This window comes from Trichosurus vulpecula, chromosome 9 (assembly GCF_011100635.1).
Source record: "Trichosurus vulpecula isolate mTriVul1 chromosome 9, mTriVul1.pri, whole genome shotgun sequence".
Classification (NCBI taxonomy): domain Eukaryota; kingdom Metazoa; phylum Chordata; class Mammalia; order Diprotodontia; family Phalangeridae; genus Trichosurus; species Trichosurus vulpecula.
The window spans coordinates 140,606,432-140,622,006 of NC_050581.1; the positions used below are offsets into that span (position 1 = coordinate 140,606,432).

General features: G+C 41.2%; 1 protein-coding gene across 4 annotated transcripts in view; it reads left to right on the plus strand.

Moving 5' to 3' along the window:
- The first annotated feature begins 357 nt into the window (after positions 1 to 357).
- FAM120A (family with sequence similarity 120A) overlaps positions 358 to 15,575 on the plus strand; it is a 149,708-nt gene continuing 134,490 nt past the window's right edge. For all 4 annotated transcript variants that reach the window (XM_036737606.1, XM_036737608.1, XM_036737607.1 and 1 more), the window contains exon 1: positions 358 to 905. In XM_036737606.1, the coding sequence (XP_036593501.1) occupies positions 432 to 905 (474 nt within the window). In that variant the 5' untranslated portion in view covers positions 358 to 431. The remainder of the gene's footprint in view (positions 906 to 15,575) is intronic.

Below are 15,575 nucleotides of genomic sequence, written 5' to 3' on the forward strand. Positions count from 1 at the left end.
CGCCCGCCCACCAGCCAACCGCCTCCAGCAGCAGCCGCCGCCGCCGCCGCCGCCACCAAGGAAACCTCCGGCTCCTCACTCATCCTCCCCCGCCCCATTTACCAGCCGCCGCCGCCGCCACCACCGGAGACCGAAGGGGGGAGCTCCCGGGGAGGGAGGGAGGGAAGGAAGGGGACGGACAGCAGCCCGCCCGCCAGTCCAGCCGAGCCGCCGCCACCACCGCCGCCGCCGCTGCCGCCCGCCGGGCTGAGGGAGAGGAGCGGGCGAGGGGAGGGGGAAGGGCAGCCTCCGCCAGGGACCTCCGCCCGCCGTCGCCGCTGCCGCTGCCGCCGCCGCCGGCCGGCCTGCCCACTTCACCTCATCGCCGCCGCCGCCTCTCCTGCTCCCGCTCCCGCTCCTGCTCCTCCTCCCGCGCTGCCGCCGCCGCCGCCATGGGAGTCCAGGGCTTCCAGGATTACATCGAGAAACACTGCCCGAGCGCCGTGGTCCCGGTGGAGCTGCAGAAGCTGGCCCGGGGCAGCCTGGTGGGCGGCGGCCGCCAGCGGCCCCCCCAGACCCCGCTGCGCCTCCTCATCGACGCGGACAACTGCCTGCACCGTCTCTACGGCGGCTTCTACACGGACTGGGTGAGCGGCGGCCAGTGGAACCACATGCTGGGCTACCTGGCGGCCCTGGCCAAGGCCTGCTTCAACGGCAACATCGAGCTCTTCGTCTTCTTCAACGGGGCGCTGGAGAAGGCCCGGCTGCACGAGTGGGTGAAGCGCCAGGGCAACGAGCGCCAGACGGCCCAGCAGATCGTCAGCCACGTCCAGAACAAGGGGACCCCGCCGCCCAAGGTCTGGTTCCTGCCGCCCGTCTGCATGGCCCACTGCATCCGACTGGCCCTCATCCGCTTCCACATCAAGGTAAGGGCCCCCCGCCCCGGGTGGGGGGGGCCCCTTCCCTGCCCCCCACGCCCACCCCTCCCCCACGCCTGGCACCACCGCCCCCTCCGGCTAGGCTCTGGGCACCCCCACCCCGCCTCGCTCCCCTGGCATCACAGCGCCCCCTCCTCTCCCTGGGCATCTGTGCACCATTGGCTCGCTTCGCCTCTCCCTCGCCAAGCTCCCCTCTTGTTCCTTGGCATCCGAGCGCCCCCTCTCATCTCCCCTGGCATCGGCCACCCCCCCTCCCCCCCCGCCCTGGCCATGACATCGACGTTGGCTCAGTGGCACCCATCCAGCCTGAGAGGGAACCCCCTACCCCGAAACGGGAGATGGATTTTAATTGGCCCGAATGCCCGGGGCGGGGAGGGATGTTGGTAGTGGTCTCCCGGGCGCCCTGGAGTTGAGCTGGTGGCGTTCGGGAAATCGCACCCCTTTCCCGGATCCGCAAAATGTCGTCCAAAATTGGCGGTGCTGGGGGCGGGGAGAGGGAGAGGAGACCGTGCCCCCAGGAGACGGGTATTTCGACGGAAAGTTTGCAGCGCTGGGCCTCGGGGAGTGGGGGAGGGGGGGGCGTGAGCCGGGGCCCCCGGGAAGTGGAAGCCCGGGGCTGAGCGGGCCAGGTGGGAGAGCGACTCCCGGAGAAAGTCCTGAAGCGCCCGGGCCTCCCGAGCCACCTCACTCCTTCGGGGGGACCTTTTCTGTTTTGTTTTTGGGTTTTTTTTTGCTTTTGCACTGTAAATTAGGGCTTTCTCTCTCCAACTTTTTTCCCCCCTTGCTGATGAGATACTGAATTTTTACTGAGACTTTTGTATCCTAGGTTTTGGGGAGGTTTGGAGGGGCTCGGTAAAATAGTTTCTGAGCGAAATTGAATGCATTTCGGTGACATCAATTGTAATAAATCTCTTCTCCCCCTCCCCCACGTCCCATTTTTTGGTGTTGAACCTTTATCTCCAGGGGCGAGTTCTGTAGTAGTTACTTTCTTCAATAGCAACAGGTTCTGCGTTGAAGAATAAAGATAATTTAGGCATAGCTTCCCAAAGCCAGAGTATAAAAGCTAAAATTATACTAAGTAGTGTTCAAAGGCTTTAATCCGTAAAGGTGGCTCACTAAGTTGACTGTCCGTGGTGACAGAAAAAGTTAATCGTAGAACTCTGTTGCTTCAGATCCCAGAACCATATTGCTAGTTTAACTTTTTTCTCTTAAAAATAATAGTTTTGAAGCTCAGACATGTTTTTGTCGAATTTTTAGAATTTGTAAATCATTTAACAACCTTTAGTTTTGTCAGTTTGTGGCATTTGTGTAAGAGCTTGCAGTTGAAATTAGAAAGTTAACTTTTTATGCTTGATATGAAAGGACTGTGAAGCTAAGATGTGTAATCCCGGAGAAAGTGTGAAAAGTACGCAGGAGCGTGCAGAATCCTGGCAGCTTCTTGCACTGAACGTTCAGTGACCTTCGGAGTGTGCACTGATCAGTAATCAGAGCTTAGGTGATCGCGCCTTCTGCCGCCTCGAGCGGGCCGGCCTCCGCTCCGACCGGCCGGACTCGAGGGGATCAAGCGGCGGCCGGAGGCCGGTGCACAAAGGGGCGTCTGAAAGTTTTGTTTTTGGTGGGGATTTTTAAGTGGAAATGAGCCCCATATTCTTGTTTTATTTTAGGAGTTCATCCGAAGCTGGACGTAGGTTCATTCACAACACCGCTAACATTGTGACCATTCTTTTATTTTTGCATGAAACTGAACTTGAAGTTTTAGGGATTTTTCACTACTCAGAATAACTGCCTCCGTAAGACGTAAGGAGAGTTCAGACTAAAATGATAGCGGAAGTCCCACCTCCAGTCATAATGCTATTGGCGAAAAGGTTTTTTGAGTCTGTGGGTCGATGTATCCTAAGAAGGGATTGGCTCGAGGGAATAGGAAATGTACAGTGTGTCAGTGCTGTTCGTAAGTTACTTTGAAAGGGAAGAGCTACAGTTTGAGTGTGTTGAAATCTGAATTTGAGGTTGGGGCTTCTTTTAACGGGAGTGAAGGGAGCAGTTTACATGGCTCACATGGGATCGTGCTGCCAGAAGAGAACATGAAACTATCACAACATAGCTTTAAATTGGTTATTTTTTCAGAATGTTATTCAGAAGATGGACAACCTATAGCAGTTTACTGTTAGTAAAGTCCCTTTCCTCATCTTTACCTGGTAAAGCCATTGAAATTTTTCATGGAGTCCATTAGAGTTAGCATTACTTTATCTTTTACTGCTGAATTGTGAAAATGACTTATTCATCTTTGTATCTCCCCCCAGTGCCCAGGATACAGTCGAGTTCCTGGTGGATAAACATCTACTTAATTGCGAAATTTTTAAGTAATTTTAAATAAATAAGTTAATTTTGAAAATTAAAACTTACTGCTTCACATAGATCACCAAACACAAATACTATGAAGAAATACTATTGGTACACTTCAACACTCTATAAAAATTTGTATTAATTATGAAGATAAGAATTGTAATTGATCACTTATCTGGGAATCCCATCTGTTTGGAGAAGATGATAAAAGACCTTTGAGTAGTCAAAAGGGCCCTTCCTGTGGAATGGTCATGTCTTTGATTCATAGCAGAACCACTCTCAGCCTCTTACCCAGATCCTATTTATCTTTCTTATAAATTTATTATATTCAGTAGAAGGTAAGCTCCTTGAGGGCAGTGATTTTCAAAACTGACTTGTATACCTAGCACCTGGCACAGCACTATTTGAACATAAGAAGCACTTAATAAGGCTTATCTGATTTCCCAGATTCTTTTACCTTCCCAAAGAAGCTCAGCTCAGATTCCGCCTCCTTCGTATGATTCATTTCCTGATGTTCTTAACTACTAGTGCTTTCCCCAGTACTTTGGCTGTATTTTGTATTTACTTATTTTAACCTCTTCCCAATAAAATGACAGCTCCTTGGGGGCTAGGACTGTTTTATTTCTGTCTTTGTATCGCCAGTGTGGCACATAGATAACAAATATGTATTCATTGATCTTAGGAGAGTCTGATATTATGTATAAATTCATGTTATCTCCCACCCCTGCAAAGAAGGGAAGGGATTAATGCATATTTCTTCTTTGGAGAGAAACCTGGTCATTATAATTGCTTAGCATTCTATAGACTGTTTAAGAAGGAAAGGAAGTATATAATACATTTTAGAGAGATTTCCATTAAAATTGTTTTTTTAAAATATTTTGGCACTTAGAAGTAAGTTTTATTTCTTTGGAAAATGTACTTATGTAGATTAACTCTTTCCCAAAGGAAGCCAGGTATGGCAGTGGATACAGTGCTGGACTAGAGTTAGGAAGACTTGAATTCAGATTTGGGCCTGGACCCCTTCTAGCTGTGTGACCTTGGCCAAGTCACTTAACCTCTGCCTGCTTCAGTATAATGGAAATAATAATAGCCCCTATCCCTGAGGGTTTTTGTGAAAATAAAATGAGATGATATTTGTAAAGCACTTTGCAAACCTTACACCTCTGTAAAATACTAGCTGTTACTGTAAATGAGGCCTTATCATAATAAAAATGTGCTAGTTTATTGGCTAACTCAAATGGAAGACTGCAGGGTTTTGTTTTTTTTTTTTAACTTGTTCAGGTTTTGACTACCTGTCTGGGCTGACTGTGCACCTCAGAGTCCTCTGAGGCTTGGTCAGGGCCCCTGTAGCACACCCTCTTAGAATACCCTTGGCATTTCCTGAAGATAATGTTCTCTATGGTCCCGGCTCCTCTGTCTCCCCCCCCCTCCCCCCGCCCCCCTCCCCCGGCCATTTACATATGGGCAAGTCAGCAGATTGCTCTAGGCTTTGGTCTCCTCCTCTGTAAAGTGAAGAGCTTGAGTGAGATTATCTTTCTGGCTCTCTTTTGGCAACTCTTACTGTACCTCTTTGGGCCTGGTGTTCTTATCATTAAATGAGGGGGTGGATTAGATTTTCTCTAAGGTCCTCTCTAGCTCCAAATACTATGATTCTACGAGGAATTGAAGTAAGGTCACCAACTTCTTCTATTTAAACTATTCAAGCATCTAATCTGAATTTGGCTTTAGCTAGTATCTTAGAAGATGCTCCCAGTGCTTGAGCTTCTTAATAACCTTTGACGCATGAATGAATGGCTTGTTTTTATTTAGGCACTTTGGTATTAAATTATCCTCAGGTCCTCATGTATAAATGTCTAGGATACATGCTCCTAAACCTGATTTATAGGTGAGACAGTGGGGTCATTCCAGACTTTATATTGAATTTTTCTTGTACATAAGTAGCATGTGTGCTTAAATTGAGGGGTATGAGATTGACTAGTATGAACCAATGGTGTAAATACTACAAATACCTTTTTTGATGTCACTTCATTGTTAAATAATACCATTCCTTTTATATACTTATAGAACATAGGGAATTGGTGGTTCTAGAATTGATTGACCTATTCTGTTCTTCCACACCTGAGTAAATAGAAGAGTTATTTTTTAGTAGTTTTTCTTAACTATATGAGCCATTTAAAGTTATATTTATATAAAAATTATTTAAGATCTTGAACATCTATAGTCATTGAAAATAAGTTGCAGGTTTTTTTTTTGTTTGTTTGTTTTTGGAGTGGGGAGGGCAGGACAATTGGGGTTAAGTGGTTTGCCCAAGGTCACACAGCTAGTGTGTCAAGTGTCTGAAGTGGGATTTGAACTGAGGTCTTAACTCCAGGGCCACTGCTCTACTCACTGCGCCACCTAGCTGCCCCATAAGTTGCCTTTTTCAAAGTCTAAAGTAACTTGGCTCCATTTTATATTTGATAAACTTACAGGGTCAGAATAAATGCTTTGCTTGAATTTGTTTGTCTTTCCTCAGGGTTGGAACTCTGTAAGAAAAAGGGAAGTCTGTAAAAACATGGTTGAGATAAGTTTAAAAAATTTACGTGAGGACATAAATCTGTATTTTTGATGATGTTTCTTCCTGAAGTGTTTAGCAAACAAAATTTAGGAAGAGTGGAAGCAGGTTTTTTAATGATTAATCTTTGGAAGTCTATCAGAAACATCTTATGATGCTAAGCTTAGGCTCCTACTTATATTTTTTTCCTTTAATCTTTAGAAAATTTTTTTTAAATATGTATTTTTTCAATTACATATAAAGACAATTTTTAACATTCATTTGTAAAATTTTGAGTTCCACATTCTCTCCCTTCCCACTTTCCCTCTCCCTGGGGTGGGTAAGCAATTTTATATTGGTTATAAATGTGTGTCCATATTAGTCATGTTGTAAAAGAAGCCGCAGACCAAAAAAGGAAAAAAAATAAAGTGAAAAATAATATACTTTGATCTCTATTAAGACTCCCATGAGTTCTTTCTCTGTAGGTAGAAAGCCGTATTTCATCACCAGTCCTTTGCAGTTGTCTGAGATCATTGTATTGCTGCGAATAGCTAAGTCATTCACAGTTGATCGTTGTACAATGTTTTCCTGGTTCTGTTCACTTCATTTTGCATCAATTCTTGTAAATCTTTCCAGGTTTTTCTGAAATCGTCATTTCTTAAAGCACAGTGGTATTCCATCATAATGATAAGATAATTTATTCATCCATCCCCCAGTTGTTGATGGGCATCCCCTCAATTTCCAATTCTTTGCCACCACCAAAAGAGCTCCTATGAGTATTTTTGTACAAATAGGTCCTTTTCCTTTATTTTTTTAAAAATCTCTTTGGGATACAGAGTTAGTAGTGGTATTTCTGGGGCAAAAGGGTATGCACAGTTTGATAATCTTTTGGGCATAGCTCCAAATTGTTCTCCAGAGTGGTTGGATCAATTCATAACTCCAAAACCAGTGCAATAGTGTCCCAATTTTCCCACGTCTACTCCAACATTTATCATCTTCCTTTGTGTTACACTAGCTAATCTGAGGTGGTACCTCAAAGTTTTTTAAAATTTGCATTTCTCTAATGAATAGTGATTTAGAGTAATTTAGAGCATTTCTTCATATGACTATAGATAGCTTTGATTTCTGCTTCTGAAAACATTTATCAGTTGGGGAATGTCTTATATTCTTATAAATTTCACTCAGTTCTCTATATTTGAGAAATGAGGCCTTTATCAGAGATAGCTGCTGTAATCCCTACCTATATTCTTCAAAATTATGTAAGTGTTTTAGTTTCTCTGAGAATTCATTACCTACAGTTTAAGAAATTCTATGAGTTTGACTCTAGCCTAGTCCTGTTTACAATGCATATATCCTAGGAACTTGTGAGTAGCATCCATGCCTACTTGAGATTGGGATTCTTAGAAACTTTTCCACAGTGTGCTGTGTTTTAAATCCTCCATGTTGTTTGAGTAATCCAGCCTCTCAGTGCTTCAGTTTCCCAATCTGTAAAATGAGAAAATTGGATGAGATTACCTCTAATGAAACTGTATAGTTTAATTATCCATTAAATACCTCCTCTTATTCTTCATGGCGTAAAAGTGACATGTCCAAGCTTTATGCTAGTCAAGTACGAGCTGATCCCTTCCAAACTAGAAAGTCTTAGAGTGGGCTCTGTGGATGGATTGTGTCTGTTGGGGGAGGACAGCCTTAGAGCATTTAGAGACTTGATCCAATGGTGAAACTTGCCATAAAAATGATTGGTAAGGAGTAGAGAGGTTCTGTTCCATATTAGTAGCTACATTCATGGGAATATCTTTTTGAAGTGTTGGGATCATATAGTAAGTAATCTACAAGAGATATCCTAGGAAGACAGTCAGAAAAAGATAGGGCGAGGAGAGCCAGTGGGATGTAGTAGATAGAGGCCTAGCCTTAGCGTCCAGCCTTTGACATAATGCTCGTGTGACTGTGGACAAGAAAGTTATTTCTTTGTTTTCCAAGTAATTCTCTTTAAAAAAAAGTCCTTTATTTTATTTTTACTGCTGCAGAGTCCTGTTTACCCATTTGTATTAATTTTTTTTAGTTAATAAACATTTTGGAAAATTAATCTCCTTCCAGTACTCTTCCATTGAGAGTGAAACTAAAAAGAAAAAAAAAAGTCCTTAATACATAGCTGCGCATTTCCAGTTTACATATTAACCGTGTCCAAAATTCATCATCTTTCTATCAGTAACTTGTTTCATCTTCATTTTGTTTTTGGATTTGTGATTTATCATTGCTTTGATTAGAATTTTGAAAGCTTTGGAAGTTGTTTCTCTTTTTTTAGGGGGGAATTGGGCAATTGGGGTTAAGTGACTTGCCCAAGGTCACACAGCTAGTAAGTGTGCCAAGTGTCTGAGGTTGGATTTGAACTCAGGTCCTCCTGACTCCAGGGGCTGTGCTCTACTCACTGCGCCATCTAGCTGCCCCAGAAAATTGTTTTTCTCTCCATTGTTTTCATTGTTCTGCTGCTACTCACTTTACTCTGCATCAGTTCATAGAGGTCTTACTCCAGTGCCCTCTGAAACTGGTTGTTTATTTCTTATGGCACAATAACATTTCATTACGTTAACATACCATAGTTTGTTTTGCCATTCTCCAAAAGAAAGACACTCTTTTAGTTTCCAACTTTTGGCTACTGTGAAAAGAGCTGCTACGAATGTTTTTATATATACACTCCTCTTTCCTTTGGGCATAGACCTAGCAGTGGTATAGCTGGTGAAAACATATGCAATTAGGTCACTTTCTGGTTATGGTTCTAAATTGCCTTCCAGGATGGTTGGACCATTTTAGAGCTTCATTTAGCAGCACGCTAGTGTGCCTGTTTTCCTACAGCCCATTTACCATTTCTCATTTTCCTCTTTTCTCCTCTTTTGCAATCTGACAGGTATGAGATAAAACCTTAAAAGTTTTTTAAATTTTCATTTCTCTAATTATTATTGATTTAGAGCATTTTTTCATATGAGTGTTGATAAATTGGATTTTTTTCTTTGAAAGCTTCCTGTTCTTTGGAATACTTTGACCATTTATTTACTGGGGAATGGCTATTATTCCTATGTATTTGAATTAGTTTCTTATAAATCTTGGATATGAGACTTAGAGAAAATTGCAGCAAATGTTTTTTCCCATTTACTTCTAATACTTCATCTTCTGTAATGCCCTCATTTTTACAGATGAGGAAACTGAGACCCAGAGAGTTTGTCACTTACCTAGAGTGACATGGGTAGCAAATTGCAAAGCCAGGGTATGAACCCAGTTTCTCAGACGACAAATGAGTTAACATATGTAAAAAGCTTTCCAGATCTTAGAGTGCTAAATAAATCCTACCAAGACCACCACCACCTTTTTGCTACTGTACTGGCCTGCTCCGTCTGTGTTTTTCCTCACCTTCAAAAGTTGCTGAATTTATGGCATTTTGAATTGTTTATTTAGTCTTGTGGGGTTTTTTCCCCCAAAATATTGGTGTCTTTTTGAAAAATTATATTCATCTTGTTTAGATTAAGGTAAATAAAAAATTTGTTAAGGGAAAATTATCTGCATATTTGTCAAGAATTATTAGTTAACATTTTTGTATTAAATAAAATACTCAAAAATATTTTAGTTAAAATGTTTGTATTGACCTAATACAATTCTTCTATATTTTCATAAATTATTTATGGCTAAAATTCATGCCAGTTGTCTCTAAATTTTAAAAGATAGTGATGTTTCTTTTTATTCACCTCCATATTCTATAGTTCTGTACTTTTATAAAAATATTATACAGTGCAGCACATTATTGACCAAAATGCCACTGGTACCTGACAAATTTAACATGAAACAAAGCTACGAGCAAGTATAAAAACCTAAATATTTGTGGCTGAAGCTTAGGTTAAAGGTTACAATATCATTCACAATTAAGACTTGTGATTTCAGTGTTGCTTTATGTAACTTCAGACCAACTATAAACTATTTTTAAAATAAATTGCATTCATACCTTTTTTATTCATGAAGTACTTGGTCATTATCTCCTACTGGTTTTCTCTGACATGAAGCATTTATTTAATGTGTTCTCTGTGTCAGGCACTATTTTAGTTTCTGAGGATTCAGAAACAAAAGGGAAGAGTTACTGCTGTCAGCAGAATGGATCTGAAAATTGTACAACTTAGACTTGGGATGGATCTGTATCATGTAGTCCAGTCCTCAGAGAGGAAATGATTTCCTTGACTTCACTCAGTGGATCAGGAGCTCCAGAAAAAGCCATACCTGGGACTGAAGCTTGTCTGGTTTCCTCAAGATTTCTCATGTTCCACCATCCCTACTTACTTCAGCCTGAATGTTTGTAGGCATCATACCTAGAACGTTGATTTAACTTGGCAGTGAATTATTGGCGAAGGAGATGACTCTGTTACTTAGAAACACAAGCCTTTTGCACCTATATTTATTTGGTGTTTTGGAAGTGGTTTTAGAATGAGTAAAATTATTTAATAATATATTTGAGGTATAGGTGACACAGGTAATAACATGTTAACTTGGAATTTAAGAAGAATTGTGTTTGAATCCTGCCCTAGACACTTAATAGCTGTATGATGCTGGGCAAATCACTTAACTTCCCTCAGCCTCAGTTTCCTCACCTGTGAAATGGGACTAATAATAGCACTTACCTCACAGGGCTGCTCTGAGACTGAAATAAGAATATGAAGCCCTTTGCAAGCCTGAGCGTGCCATTTAAATTCTATCTGTTTTTGTTATTCTCCGGTTAGTATGGGGCTGGTGTGATTGGTGTGTCAGCATTTGAGAGAAGTAACATTAGAAGAATGTTCAACCAATCCAGACTCTTAGGGGGGCTTTTAGCTACACATTTTTCACTTGTAATAACACTAAGCTTTTTAATAAAATACATTTTTTCTAGCCTTTTTTTTAAATGATAGAATTGGTGATCACAAATTTTAAATTCAATAAATGGGCTAGAAAGCTACTGGCAGTTAACATTGAGGTTTAGTTTCTAAGTCTCTAAAATATCAGTATCACTATCCTCATTATCATCTTTTATATAACACTTTAAGGTTTGCTAAACACTTTACAAATATCTCATTTTATCCTCCCAACAACCCTCGGAGACAGGTGCTCTTACCATCCACATTTTACAGATTTAGGCAGGTTAAGTGACTTGCCCAAGGTCTCACAGCTAGTGTCTGAAGCAACTCAGGCCACCCTGACTCCAGGTCCAGGATTATTCATTTCAACACCCAGCTGCCTCTATTGAGTATCAAGTAATATCAGATATTTGAGATCTTTGTAAAAGGGTTGTAAGAGGGTCAGAATAGTGCATCAAAGTAAGTATAGTGCTCAGCATGAATACTAAGGTTTTCTTATGGTTTTAATAGTGATGCTTTTTTGTCTTAGCTTCAGTTGTTCGTTTATGACTAACCCTTCATGGAGCACATAGCACGCCAACACTGTCCGTGGGTTTTTCTTGACAAACATACTGGAGTGGTTTGCCGTTTCTTTCTCCAGTGGATTAAGGCAAACAGAGTAATTGACTTGCCCAGGGTCACATACAGCTTGTAAGTGTCTGAGGCCGTATTTGAACCCAGGTCTTTACTTTTAGGACCAGAGTAATATTAGTTTTTGAGGAATAAATAAATGAGAGACTTCTTTGATTGTGAACTTGGCTTCTCAGAGAGAGTATGTTTTACATTTAAGCATATTATTAATATATTTCATGGCATATATAAATTAACCTTTTTTTAAACCTTACCATAAAATCTTCCTCCTAATTGGGATTGACTTTTTATATTCTCACCTTGATCGGGGAAGGACAAGAACTGCCCTGGAAATTGATTGCCAGTTATTAGCACCTACTTAAGAAGAGTGAGTAAGCTCTGCTAGCCATTTATTTCCCTATGGAAATAGGATTATTGGTCAGAGCCTGAATTTTTGTGTAGAAAAATGCATGTTGACCTATACTTAATGTTGACTTATGCCTTCAGTATATGGTAGCTATCCAAAGGGGATGCATTCTACTAGTCCCTAAGTTTGTTTGGTACAGCACTGTTCTAAACAAAAGCATATATGCATAAATATAAAAACAGTATTTACAACATGGTGGGCACTTTATAAAAATTCAGTCCCTCTCTTCAGATAGCTTACGTGTATTTGAATGCAGTGGTGCTGCTTTTACTTACTCTGTGCCAGTAACCCTGACTAAATGTGAGCTCCTTCAGGGCAGGGACTGTTTGCCCCTTTCTTTGTATACTAGTGCTTAACCCAGTGCCTGGTGTGTAATAAGCACTTATTAAGTGCTTGCTGACTGACTGACTACTGAAGTGTTTTTATGCTGGAGGGTGAGAAAGTTCTAAGTTTAATTTAGATCCCAGTCATTTTGAAACATTAGCAAAAAATTATGTTTAAAAAGTTCTTAAGATGTGTTTGAGGAGCTTCTAGAAGATCTGGATCCTAAGAGAAGGAAGAAACTTCTTATGTTATACTTCCAAGAATGTTCAAGTAGATGCTATCCCCTGAGATCGTCTTGTGAGGGGCAGAGGAAAAAGAAAAGGAGAAGAAGGAAGAAGAATAGTTGGTGATGTCTTGCTCAGGGTTACCGAGGAGACTCTTGGTCAGTCTGATGACAATAATAGAGAGATTTGTTATCTGTCTGGGACATATATCTGCTACACAATGGAACTTTCAAAGACTTACTTGAAAGGGATAACAAGTAGTTTTTGATGTAAAGAGCAGCCACAGGGAAATAAGCAGAATTAGTTATGGGGATATCAATAAATTCACAAAAGACAAAATCCAAGAAAGGAGCCCCTCAAGTGTCTATACAACCAATGTCCAAAATTCAGGGAACAGGAGGATGTAGAGGACATATACCACCAGGGGGCACATTTGGCTGAGCACTTACTACTGAGGCTTAGTGGAATGAATCCAATGACTGGACTGTGGTTCTGGATGAGCACTCTTTAATCACAAGAAACAGGACGGGTCAAAGAGGAGGTGGGGTAGCACTGTGTATTGAAAAGATATATTCATGTTAAGAAGTCCAAGCCCCAGAGGAATGAAACAAGAGAAAGCATTTGGATGAAGGTCAAGTGGAGGTAGGGGAACAGAAGTGACTTTCTTATTGGTGTATTCTATAGACTGTTTGGACCAAAAGGGAAAACAGATGAATTTGGGAGACAGATTGTAAGTCCGACCCAGAGGTGTGATATAGGTTGTGATGGAGATTTTAATTATGTGAACATCCACTGGTGCAGGCTATCTTTCTCCCTTTCCCCATGTCTTCTCCCTGCCCCTTTCCCTGTTCTCCTGCCTGTCCCCTATCTCAATTAAGAAAAAAGACAGAACAGGTAACACCTCTTTGACTTAATTTAGTGATAATTTCATCCTTCAAAAGATGGAGGAACTAATAATGGGAAATTCTGTTTTGCATCTGAGTCTCACTCTTAGGAGGTACAGGTTGCTAGGGTGTAAATAATGGGAATCTTGGGATGGGGTAATGATTCCATCTCAGAGTTTGTGCTAGAATAATAGAAGAAATTTAGGTATAGTCACATGGTCTGACATGTTAGCAGTTATATAAGTCAGTCCTCAAGCATTTATTAAGTTCTTACTATGTTCCAGGCACCTTATTTAGTACTGGGGATGCAAATACAAGCAAAAATACTGTCTCTGCCCCCAAAGAACTTACATTCTAATAGGGAAAGATGACACATAAAGGGATTTGAAGAGTTAGGATGTGATGGGCAGAGAAGGTACACTCTAGGGGGCATAGTAAAGTGAGTCAAAAGCAGATCCAAGAGAAGAATGCAAGATGACTGTTTGAGAGCCTTTCCTGAAAATGGAGATTTCTGGAGGAACTCATCATTGAAAAAAGGGTTCCATAGAAGCAGAGAAATGTACCAGGGTGAGAAGATCATAAGGGTTGAAAGAACTTCCAGGATGAGAAGGCAACTAAGGCATGGTAGGTAAAGAGTCAGGATACCTGGGAGAATAAAGCAAACCTTGATTTTGGGAAAATAGGAGTCTGTCAAGTCCAACAAATGATTCAGGAGAAGTGGGCTTAGGAGGAATTGGAGGTGCTCAAGAATGAATTTCCAGAAGCACGAAGGGAAATGGTTCCAGTGCGGAAGAAAGTGGAATTTGTTTTTAGATATTAATGTGGATGTATAGGAAACTCACCAACCAACATAGATTTTAGAAAGAAATGTACAGAAGATGGAACCAAGATGAGGTATTAGAAGTAGTGTGAGTGTTGCACAGCTCTGTAAAGATGGTATCAGGAAAGTTTAAACTCTGGAGTGATCCAAGGCCCATGAGAGGAGCAATGAGTGATTTGTTTTTTTAACTATTTTGAGAGTAAGAAGAGGATCAAGAAAAGATAAGACCTTTGCTTGGGGTAGATAAGGTGTTGAACTGTTCTATTCTTTTTTATCTCCATTTCTTTGCAAAGGAGAATGACTTTTACATGGAGAATGGCAAAATAAAAATGACTAACTGAGAATTTCTATCTAAAATAAACAAGGAGATCTAGTAGGAGAGCACTCTTGATGAATTCAGTTACCTCACCCAGAGGAGCTATATATCAGTCCTCTGGCCCTGAAAGACCTGGCAGACAAGATGGTTGAGCCCATTGGTGATGTTTGCAAGGTCAAGGGAAATCAGATTGGAGAAAAGTAGCCTAATTTTAAAAAAAATGAGATGAAAAAAGCATTAACTAGCCTTAGGCCAGTGCACTTGATAAAGAGCTAGCAGGATCTCATCAAGAACAAGTCCTGTCAGACAAACTTTGTTTTCTTTTTTTTTTTTTTTTTTGGACAGTATTATTAAACTCGTAGATGGAAGAATACTGTGGCTATAGTTTACCTTGATTCGAACTAAGCTGTTGATAAAGTATTTTAACGAACTGTTCTTGTGGAGAAAATGTAGAGAGATGGGTTAGCCAATACAATCAGATTCAGAAGCAGTTGGATGGCCACATTCAAACAGTAGCTCTTTTTGGTTCAGTGTCGATCTGTCAGGAGTATCCTGGGGTTCTGTGCTTGGCTTTTTGCTATTTGACATTTTAATTGGTAACCTGGGTAAATGCATTCATGGAATGGTAATCAACTTTGCATATGACCTAAAGCTGGGAGGGATAGCTAACAGTGAAGGGCTATGGAAGGACTCAAAAGGTTCTTTACAGGCTAGAGCTTTGGGCTTGATCTAATTAATGAAATTCAATAGAGATAAATGTAAAGTCTTGTACTTGAGTCTAAGAAATCAACTTAAGTGTGGATAGAGAGCCATTTTGCAAAGATACGGAGGCTTTAGTGGACCGCATGATGGGAGTCTGCAGGGTCATGTGACAGCTAAAGAAGTTTCAGTGAAATGTTTGACTGCTTTCAGAAGCCCACATAGCTTCGAAGACTAGGAAAGGTGATAATACTATTGCCATAGTTCATCTGCAGTATTATTTTCAGTTCTGGGCACCATGGCTTAAGGAGATCATTGATGTGCTGGAGTGTACAGAGGGAATCAGCTGAGATGATGAAGGGCCTTGAGTCCATGACATAAGAGGATAATTTGAAGGAGTTGTCCATATTTAGTTTGAAAAAGAGAAGACTCAAGGGACAAGATAACTGTGTTCAAGTACGTGGAAGAGAGATTAAATTTGTTCTCTGGCTGTAGAGGGCAGAACCCAAGTGTAATGGGTTCAAGTCGCCAAAAGGCAAACTTAAATTAGATGTATTAGAGATGTCCAAAAGTGGATTGAGCCTCTTCTGGAGGTAATGGATTTCCCC